Source organism: Nomascus leucogenys, chromosome 10, assembly GCF_006542625.1.
Source record: "Nomascus leucogenys isolate Asia chromosome 10, Asia_NLE_v1, whole genome shotgun sequence".
NCBI lineage: Eukaryota > Metazoa > Chordata > Mammalia > Primates > Hylobatidae > Nomascus > Nomascus leucogenys.
In genome coordinates, this window is record NC_044390.1 from 51,332,760 (window position 1) to 51,344,231 (window position 11,472).

Below are 11,472 nucleotides of genomic sequence, written 5' to 3' on the forward strand. Positions count from 1 at the left end.
GCACTTCGGGAGGCCAAGGCAGGCGGATCATGAGGTCAGGAGATGGAGACTATCCTGGTCAACATGGGGAAACCCCATATCTACCAAAATACAAAAAATTAGCCGGGCATGATGGCACATGCCTGTAGTCCCAGCTACTCAGGAGGGTGAGACAGGGGAATTGCTTGAACCCAGGAGGCAGAGATTGCAGTGAACCGAGATCTTGCCACTGTACTCCAGCCTCGGAGACAGAGTGAGACTCCATCTCAAAAAAAAAATAAGTATATATATATTATATATATATTTATATTCTGTTTAGACATATTAATTATGTTGACATATTATGCAACATATCACTAGAATATTTTTATCTTGCAAAGCTAAATCTCAATACACATTAAACAACTACCAATTCTTCACATTTCCTAGCACTTTTAAAACACCACTCTTTTCGGTTTCTAAGCGTATAACTGCTTTATATATCTCATACAATCTCTTGTCTTTTTGTGGCTGGCTCATTTTATTTTGCATAATGTCATCAATATTTATCTTAATAGTTGTTAGAATATTTTCTGCTTTTTGAAAATTGAGTGATATGCCAGTATTTTTATATCTACTGATTTGGTGACAGAAGTTTGCATCGCCTTTACCTGTTGGCTTTCAGTAGCAATGCTACAATAATTATGTGAAAGGTGATGTATGTGCTGCATTCTGTTTTATTAGTCTACTTTTTCATCTTTATACTCATACCAAATTGTTTTAATTCTGTAGCTTTTTGATGTGTTTTGAAATCAGAAATTGTAATGCCTCCAACTTTTTTTTTTTTTTTTTTGAAGATTGTTGGGTACTTTGTCTTTTTAGATTCCATATAGTTTTGGATTTGCTGTTTTTATTTCTTCAAAAATACAATGAGAAATTTGAAAAATATTGCATTAAATCTATAGATTAAATTGAGCGGTATAGACATATTCACAATATTAATTATTTCCTTTTTGATTGTTTTTGAGATGGAGTTAAATTCACGCGCCTCAGCCTCCCAAAGTACCCAAAGTACACACGCCACCGCACCCGGCCAGGTTATTTCAACAAGTGCATGTTCAAGAGTGTGTTGTATAATTTCTATATATTTGAAAATTTATCAATTATTTATATTATTGTCTCATACTCTATTTTTGTCATAGAAAGTAATCTATGAAATTTTAGTTTTAAAAAATGTGTTAAGACTTTGTTTTTGACCTAACAGGTGGTCTATAAAGAGGAATGTTTTATGAGCTATTGAGAAGGCCGTGTATCCTGATGTTGTTGAGGAGTGTTCTCTATCCCTTCATTAGAAATAATTGTTTTTGACTGCCTTCTAGTCCTCTGTTCCCTTACTAATATACTGTCTTGTTTTATTATTATTACAGAAAGTGGGGTATTGAAATATCCTACTATATTGCTCCCTCTGTTTATTCAACTTTGTTAGTATTTGCTTTATATATTTGAAAGCCCAGTTTGAGACATACACACAAATACACACATGGATAAACAAATTTGTCATAGGTTCCCATGAGTTAATCTATATATTGTTTAATGTCCTTCTTTGTCTTTTGAAGTTTTAACTTAAAGTACATTTTATAAAATATGACAGCTTTTGACTTAACATGTAGCTTGTGTAATATTATTTTGACCTCTTCTGCTCTCATTTTGTTAATATTTACATGAAATTTCTACTTTGGTCTTGCCACTTTCAGTCTTTTCTTGTCATTAGATCTCAGCTGACTTGTAAAACGGCAAGTTGAATCTTGATTTTTAAAATTTTTTAATGAGCCGTTTTATTAGAAGTATGTCTCTTGATTGGAAAGATAATTATATTTAAATAGTTTTCTGAAAGAAAAACTTACTGTTAATAAAATAATTGTTTTGATTCTTGTATCTTTATGTCTTTTCTCTTTTTTAAGTTATTTTTATTTTTGTGTTGACATGCTTTGAGCTTTTTTCTTATTTTCTTTTGTGTATCTATATGGATATTTTCTTTTCTTTTTTTTTTTTTTGAGACGGAGTCTCGCTCTGTTGCCCAGGCTGGAGTGCGGTGGCATGATCTTGGCTCACTGTAAGCTCCGCCTCCTGGGTTCACATCATTCTTCTGCCTCAGCCTCCCGAGTAGCTGGGACTACAGGTGCCCACCTCTACGCCCGGCTATTTTTTTTTTTTTTTTTTGTATTTTTAATAGAGACGGGGTTTCACCGTGTTAGCCAGGATGGTCTCCATCTCCTGACCTTGTGATCCGCCCGCCTCGGCCTCCCAAAGTGCTGGGATTACAGGCTTGAGCCACCGTGCCAGGCCTCGGATATTTTCTTAGTAGTACCTTGGGGGATTATCTGAAACCTCTAAAAGATCCAACAATATATTTTAATGTAGTAAAAAATTAACCTCAGTTGCATACAAAAATTCCTCATGATTACATCTGCCTTCAAATTTGTTATTGATTTTACTAATTGTATTTTTTATGTTTATTCATTAACAGATGTTTATAATTTCCACACTTTTATCTTTTAAACTGTACCATTATGATAATGTTAAGTAAGAAATTCCATTTTTATGAATCTTTTCCAGTAACTTACATATCTTCATATGATTATGTGTTGTTTTCTTGCATTATGTTATTTTCTGTGGAAAAAAACTCCTTTCAGCATCCTTGATATGTAGGGCGTATGCAGTGCCAATATACTTTTTCAGGATTTGGTTATTTTGGAAGGACTTCTTTTTATTTGGTAGTACAATTTTGCTGATGGTACTATTCCCACTTGACATCTTTTTTTATTATAACTTTAATAACAATATCACAGTTTCCTTTTGACCTGCAAAAATTTTTTTGATAAATTTATTGGTTATCTCATAAGACTATGCTTATAAATGACCATCATTTTTATCTTGCAGCTCCCAAAATTCTCTTCTTATCTGTGATTTTTGAAATTTTGTTTATATATATGTTTGTTATAAATATATGTTTGGGTATATCGTAGTTTGTTCAGCTTTTCAGCTTTGCCCTATTTACACAATTTTTTCTTAAGAAATTTTTCACTTAGTTTTTGTATTTTTTACACCCACAATTTTTGTTTTCTATTTTAATATTTTTTTGTTGTTATCCTCATTTTTCTAGTCTTCAGTAGTTGTCTGTGTTCCTGTTTCACTTTGTGAATAGTAAATCTATTTTATTTGTTTTATTTATTTTTCTTTTTTCCTGAGACGGAGTCTCTCCCTGGAGTGCAATGGCGTAATCTCAGCTCACTGCAACCTCTGCCTCCCACATTCAAGGGATTTTCCTGCCTCAGCCCCCCGAATAGCTGGGATTACAGGCGCCTGCCAACATGGCTAGCTAATTTTTTGTATTTTCAGTAGAGACAGGGTTTCACCATATTGGCCAAGCTGGTCTCAAACTCCTGACCTCATTTGATTTTCCCACTTTGGCCTCCCAGTGTGTTGGGATTACAGGAATGAGCCACCAACTGTGGCCTGTTCAATTTATGTGGAATTTTAAAAATTATACACTTTTTATCGTTGCTTTTGAAAATTTTATAATTTTTTTGATGGGGCCATGTTGCCCTAATATTTTGTATACATTGTAATCTTTGAGATTGGGACATGAACGGCTGGGCATGGTGGCTCACGCTTGTAATCCCAGCACTTTGGGAGGTCAAGGCAGGTGGATCACGAGGTCAGGAGATCGAGACCACGGTGAAACCCCGGCTCTACTAAAAATACAAAAAAATTAGCCGGGCGTGGTGGCGGGCACCTGTAGTCTCAGCTACTCGGAGAGGCTGAGGCAGGAGAATGGCGTGAACCCAGGAGGCGGAGCTTGCAGTGAGCCGAGATTGCGCCACTGCACTCCAGCCTGGGCGACAGAGGGAGACCCCATCTCAAAAAAAAAAAAAAAAAAAAAAGAGAGATTTGGACATGAACAAAAAGCTACCTGTTATGAACTTTATAATATAGCTCTGTCTTCGCATAGTCTGAAAATCAATTGTCTTGGATAGCGATTCTTGGAATTTCTCAAACATGTTTTTAGGATGTGTCTTGTCTAAAATTGTGTGTTGTTTAGTTAAATCGGCCTTTTCATATTTCTTCTTAATAAATCAGTAATCACTTGCTACACCCATTCCGTGTTTGGGATACTACAGTTTCTTTGCTTCTGTAACATTCACCTTTAGACTCAAAGTGTCATTCCAACATATATTACCATTTCATGTCGTGGGAGACATTAACCACTATTTAAGCGCCTAGAGGCCGAGCGCAGTGGCTCACGCCTATAATCCCAGCACTTTGGTAGGCCAAGGCAGGGGGGATCATGAGGTCAGCAGATTGAGACTATCCTGGCTAACACGGTGAAACCCCGTCTCTACTAAAAATACAAAAAATTAGCCAGGCATGGTGGCGGGCACCTGTAGTCCCATCTACTTGGGAGGCTGAGGCAGGAGAATGGCGTGAACCCGGGAGGCGGAGCTTGCAGTGAGCCGAGATTGTGCCACTGCACTCCAGCCTGGGCGACAGAGCGAGAATCTGCCTCAAAAAAAATAAATAAAATAAAATAAAAAGCCCCTAGAATCCAGAAATAAAGATGTATGTGCCAATATTTTTCTTGTTTTTTAAAAAAGAAACCAGGAGTTGGCAATTTACATTTTTGTGTGCGTGTGTGAGACAGAGTCTCACTCTGTTACCTAGGCTGGAGTACAATGGCATGATCTTGGCTCACTACAATCCCTGCCTCCACAGTTCAAGCAATTCTCCTCCCTCAGCCTCCCAAGTAACTGGATTACAGGTATCTGTTACCACGCCTGGCTAACTTTTTGTAGTTTTGTAGACGGGGTTTCACCATCTTGGCCAGGCTGGTCTTGAACTGTTGACCTCATGATCCACCTGCCTCGGCCTCCCGAAGTGCTGAGGTCACAGGTGTGAGCTACCACACCCGGCCCGCAATTTACTTTTAAAGGCACAATGTTATACTGGAGAGCAGGAAGAGCTGTGTTGGGTGTAAGTAACAGGCTTTTCTTTTTTTCTATGTGGCTCTTTGTATTGTGCTCACCTGGAGCCCTTTATACACTTAACTAGTTTATAAATTTTTACAAATGTTATTTTGGTCAGTATGTTTTTGTTACAGTTATATATCCAGGAAGAAATTACAGCTTGTGGTATTTTGCTATGTCATCTTGCTTATGTAGTTTGTATACAATTTTATAGGTTAGATTTGTGAAGTATATTTATCTGAGTCTAGCAATTGAAGCAATGTGTTTTTATTGTTTCTTTCAGTTATGTGTTCTCATTTTGCCCAAGATCTTTGGTCAGAGCAGAGCATAAAAGATTCTTTCCAAAAAGTGATACTAAGAAGATATGAAAAATGCAGACATGACAATTTACATTTAAAAAAAGGCTGTGAAAGTGTAGATGAGTGTCCAGTGCACAAAAGAAGTTACAATGGACTAAAACAATGTTTGACAACTACCCAGAGAAAAATATTTCAGTGTGATGAATATGTGAAATTCTTGCATAAATTTTCAAATTCAAATAAACATAAGATAAGAGATACTGGAAAAAGACCTTTTAAATGTATAGAATATGGGAAAACTTTTAACCGGTCTTCAACCCGTACTACATATAAGAAAATTGATGCTGGAGAGAAACGCTACAAATGTGAAGAATGTGGTAAAGCCTATAAGCAGTCCTCACACCTTACTACACATAAGAAAATTCATACTGGAGAGAAACCCTACAAATGTGAAGAATGTGGCAAAGCCTATAAGCAGTCCTGTAACCTTACTACACATAAGATAATTCATACTGGAGAGAAACCCTACAGATGCAGAGAATGTGGCAAAGCTTTTAACCACCCCGCAACCCTTTTTTCACATAAGAAAATTCATACTGGAGAGAAACCATACAAGTGTGATAAATGTGGCAAAGCCTTTATTTCATCCTCAACCCTTACTAAACATGAGATAATTCATACTGGAGAGAAACCCTACAAATGTGAGGAATGTGGCAAAGCTTTTAACCGTTCCTCAAACCTTACTAAACATAAGAGAATTCATACTGGAGATGTACCCTACAAATGTGATGAATGTGGCAAAACCTTTACCTGGTACTCAAGCCTCTCTAAACATAAGAGAGCTCATACTGGAGAGAAACCCTACAAGTGTGAAGAATGTGGCAAAGCCTTTACTGCATTCTCAACTCTAACTGAACATAAGATAATTCATACTGGAGAGAAACCTTACAAATGTGAAGAATGTGGCAAAGCTTTTAACTGGTCCTCAGCCCTTAATAAACATAAGAAAATTCATATTAGACAGAAACCCTACATAGTGAAGAATGTGGAAAATCTTTTAAATGTTCCTCAACCCTTAATAAGCATAAGATAATTCATACTGGAGAGAAACCGTATGAATGTGATGAATGTGGGAAAGCCCTGGACTCTGACTAAATATGAGAATTTATATGGAACATAAACCCTACAAATATAAAGAATGTGACAAAGCTTTTTAAGAAAGTTCTCAACCCTTATTACACATAATTTATACGGGACAGAAACCCTACAAGTGTGAAGAATGTGGCAAAGCCTCTAACAACTTGTCAATTCTTTTTGTTTTTTGAGATGGAGTTTCACTCTTGTCACCCAGGCTGGAGTGCGATGGCACGATCTCGGCTCACTGCAACTTCTGCCTCCTGGTATCAAGCCATTCTCCTGCCTCAGCCTCCCGAGTAGCTGGGATTATTGGAGCCCACCACCATGCCCAGCTAATTTTTGTATTTTTAGTAGAGATGGGGTTTCATCATGTTTGCCAGACTGGTCTCGAACTCCTGACCTCAGATGGTCCACCCACCTTGGCCTCCTGAAGTGCTGGGATGACAGGCATGAGCCACCACGCCCAGCCACAAGTTCTCAATTCTTAAGGGACATGGCGATAATCCATGCTGAAGAGGAACTCTACAAACCTGAAAGATGCAACAGTGCTTTTACCACCACCTCCAACTTTTGTATACATAAAAATAAATTATACTAGTGTGAGACCTTAGAAATGTATGAAATGAGACAAAGCCTTTATATGGTTGCCACACTTGATTGTAGGTAAGAGAATTAATGCTGCCAAAAATCCTAGAAGTGTGAAGAATGTGGCAAAACTTTTGAGTGCTTACACCTTATTTCACAGGAAAGCTTTTATCCTTGAGAAAAAAAATTGTACAGATATAAAGAATATGGAAAAGCCATTAATGCCCACTCACATTAACAGAAGAAGGTTCATAGTTAATAAAAGCATTAAAAGTGCAATTACTGTCAAAAAATCTTTCAGAAAATATAAGCCTTTAAAGAAGAATATTTATTCTGAAATCAGCTATTACAAATATAAGGGGGGGTTGTAGTACCTTTACTTGTATCACAAATCTTGTTGCACACATTGTGTACTAGAGGAAAACCCTGAAACAGTTGCTCCAGCTTTGTTCAACATCATGGAATTTATATTGGAGAAGAGTCCTGCAAATATAATGAATTTGGAAAGACTTTTTTTTTCAAAATCTATAGCTTAGAAAACACCAGAGAGTTTACACTAAAGTATATTTTTGCAGATGTAGTAAATATGAAAAAATATTTAATTCAAAATTGATTTTATGTAAATATGAGAATTTACACTAGAATAAGGCACTGACACTTCAGACATTACACTAAGTCAGAGTGTTGACTATAAAAATGAATCCACAACTAAAGCTGTTTTTGTATATAACTTTTAAAGTTATATACAGATTTTCTGAAGCATTGTCATTTCATTGAAAGTATACTTGTTTCTTGAAAAAAAATTTTGAACAGTGAATAATGATGTAATACAACTTTCAAATTTATGCTGTTATTTTATTCCTATTGTGGTCCCGTGATCAATTGTTGCTGCATCAGGGATATTACAGATTCTTTTTTATTGGGTATTATGACCTTTTCTATAAAAGAGTAAGGACATTAAAATGTAAGATGCATGATAAAAATGTAAGTGGAGAGGCTCTTTGTAGTTAACTTATATGAAGTAATGTATAAGGTGGGGGTTCCCATTTGTATAATCCTAGCCTATGACTTGATGTTTTGCTTTGTCTTTTGGATGACCTAACTTATGTTAACATGTTGGCAGACCATTTTAAAACTTTTTTTTCAAAAATTATAATGAATTACTTTATTAATAAAGACTTTTTAAAAGTGGGGGTTCAGAGTAATAGTTTTCTCCATTATAGTGAGAAAAATTACAGTTAAAAGTATTAAATGAGAATATTATTTTACTAATTGTACTTTTCGAATGCAGTATATTTAAAAATTGTTAGATGATGTGTGAACTTATTTTTTATACCATGTGAAGACTATTGTGCGTTTAATGAAGCATTATTATGCCACTAACTTTTTTTTTGAGACGGAGTCTCACTCTTTCACCCAGGCTGGAGCGCTGTGGCGCGATCTCGGCTCACTGCAACCTCCGCCTCCCAGGTTCACACCATTCTCCTGCCTCAGCCTCCTGAGTAGCTGGGACTACAGGCGCCTGCCACCATGCCCGGCTAATTTTTTTGTATTTTTAGTAGAGATGGGGTTTCACTGTGTTAGCCAGGATGGTCTCGATCTCCTGACTTTGTGATCCGCCCACCTCAGCCTCCCAAAGTGCTGGGATTACAGGCGTGAGCCACCGCACCCGGCCATTATGCCACTAACTTTAACCTATCCCACCGCACCCGGCCATTATGCCACTAACTTTAACCTATCCCACGTTACTTAAAAGATGATAACAATATACTGTTTGGTACATAGTGGAATAACATCTCTACTCATCACTTTGCCAGTGGCTTTAAACTGCAAATGAGTTGAAGAATATTGTTCCCATAGGTTAAATTTTTTTTTCTTATTGAAATTTATTATTAGTATTTGTGGGTATATAGTATGTGTATACATTTATGCCTTATATGGCATATTTTGATTCAGGCCTACAATATGTAGTAATTACATTAGGGTAAATAAGGTATCCATCACCTCTAGCATTTATCGTTTGAATTACAGTGTAATTATACATTTTTAATTATTTTTAAATGTACAATTGTTATTGACTACAGGTTTATTTTTATGGTCATAATAAAAATTATACAGAAAAATAAGTAAAATACGGCCAGGTGCAGTGGCTCACGCCTGTAATCCCAGCACTTTGGGAGGCCAAGGCAGGTGGATTGTCTGAGGTCAGGAGTTCAAGACCATCCTGGCCAACATGGTGAAACCCTGTCTGAGGTGAAACCCTGTCTGAGGCAGCGCTCCTTTCGCAGGGGCAGTCGCTGCGGATGGATAAAGTACACTGACACACATTCTGCTCTGCCAGTCCAGCTGAGGGTCCGAGCCACTTACAAGCTCCAAGGTGAGTTCTGTTAACAGTTGCAACTTGGCTCTGATCAGATAGTGAGGCTTGCATTTATTCAGTAAGACTAACAAAAGTTGTGAGTAAACACCACTACAGGGTAAAATTAAAGGCCAGGTTCCCAGGCCTAAAGCAAACAATTTGTGGGTAATAAACTGCGGACCCCCAAGTAGGAGGCAGTAAAGGACCCTCAGCAGGACAAAAGTTAGTCTTAAGCCCATATAACTAAACAGGTTAGTAAGATAAATTTCCCACATTCCTTTGTATTTGCACCCTAATCTTCTTGGCTCCTGCAAAGAGACCCTGGCTGCCTTCAGCCAAGCAATCAAGCTATGCAAACTCTCAGGCCTTTTAAGAGAGCTTTTGACTATTACTCTTTTTAATATTTTTCCCACCAGCCTGATTGAACCCCAACACCCATCTCTACTAAAAATACAAAAATTAGCCAGACGTGGTGCACACCTGGAGGCTGAGGCAGGAGAGAATCGCTTGAACCCCGGAGGTGGAGGTTGCAGTGAGCTGAGATCACGCTGCTGCACTCCAACCTGGGCAACAGAGCAAGACTATTTCAAAAAAAAGAAAAATAGAAATAGAATCCATGTATTTCTGAATCCTGAAAAATTATTAGTAAATGTTTATTATATAGTTTTCTTTGAACATCTGGTCTGTCTGCAAACATATAGACCTTTTTTTTTTTTTTTGAGATGGAGTCTTGCTCTGTCCCCAGGCTGGAGTGCAGTGGTGTGATCTCAGCTCCCGGGATCGAGTGATTCTCCTACCTCAGCCTCCCGAATAGCTGGGACTACAGGCATGTGCCACCATGCTTAGCTAATTTTTGTATTTTTAGTAGGGATGGGCTTTCACCATGTTGGCAAGGATGGTCTCAATCTCTTGACCTCATGATCCGCCCGCCTGGGCCTCCCAAAGTGCTGGGATTACTTATATGAAATAAAATTTTAAATAAAAAGTAGCATTTGATTACAACTATAGGTGAGACTATTAGTGTGAGGTCATATTTTTACTTACATTGACAAAATAACCATTCCGTATATTGGATATTGACTTATATTGACAAAATAGCCATAACAATATTCTGATTTAGAATAATACTCCTTTTCTGCTGTGTATTTGCAAGCTTTTGATCAAATATTATGGGAGCTCAATAGAAATCAACAAGATGAATCTTTATTTTACCATAAGCATTATTGATGCCTATGCTTGTTTTTCTTAAAATCCATTATTATGACACATTTGTACTTCTTCAGTTTGTTGTTTATTACTAAGAAGTGGCTGTCCTGCCAGAAAACTGCTATTCTCAGCTGTATCCACAATGACTAATAGTGGAAGTGCAGTGGATAAAAGCAAATGTGTCTTCTCTGTATATTTTTTCATCCATTGGCTGAAAAACAGGAGGGTGCAGAAGATGAAAGAAAATACAATCCCTGAAAGATCATGAAGAAGCTCTCTTAATCAGACAAAAAACCCCATAGGGGATTTTGTTTTTCATTATTGCACTCTCTGCTTCTATGAGTTTAAATTTCTTTTACACTTTACATAGAAATAAACCTAGGCTTACATAGAAGGAAACCTAGACTTTTGGCCGGGCATGGTAGCTTAAGCCTGTAATTCCAGCACTTTGAGAGGCCGAGGCAGGTGGATCACCTGAGGTCGGGAGTTGGAGATCCGCCTTACCAACATGGAGAAACCCCATGTCTACTAAAAATACAAAATTACCTGGGCGTGGTGGCGCGTGCCTATAATCCCAGCTACTCGGGAGGCTGAGGCAGGAGAATCGCTTGAACCCAGGAGTCTGAGACATGAGAATCACTTGAACCTGGGAGGCAGAAGTTGCTGTTAGCCAAGACCGTACCACTGCACTCCAGCTTGGGTGACAGTGCAGTGGTACAGTCTTGAGAGATGAGACTCCATCTCAAACCATAACACAAATGAAAGGGAAGGAAGTGGATTACTGATAATAACTAAGGTATGGAATCAACCTGAGTGTTATCAGTAGGTGAATGGAGAAACAAAATGTGGTATATGTACAAAATGAAATGCTATTCAGCCCTTAAAAATAAAGTCTTGTTATTTG

At 37.5% G+C, this 11,472-nt stretch overlaps 1 protein-coding gene across 1 annotated transcript in view; it reads left to right on the top strand.

Moving 5' to 3' along the window:
* Positions 1–8,194, top strand: part of ZNF506 (zinc finger protein 506) — a 29,378-nt gene extending 21,184 nt beyond the window's left edge. Inside the window, exon 4 of the mRNA XM_003275937.4 lies at positions 5,266–8,194. Coding sequence (XP_003275985.1) covers positions 5,266–6,374 — 1,109 coding nt within the window. The 3' untranslated portion in view covers positions 6,375–8,194. The remainder of the gene's footprint in view (positions 1–5,265) is intronic.
* Positions 8,195–11,472: the final 3,278 nt, after the last annotated feature.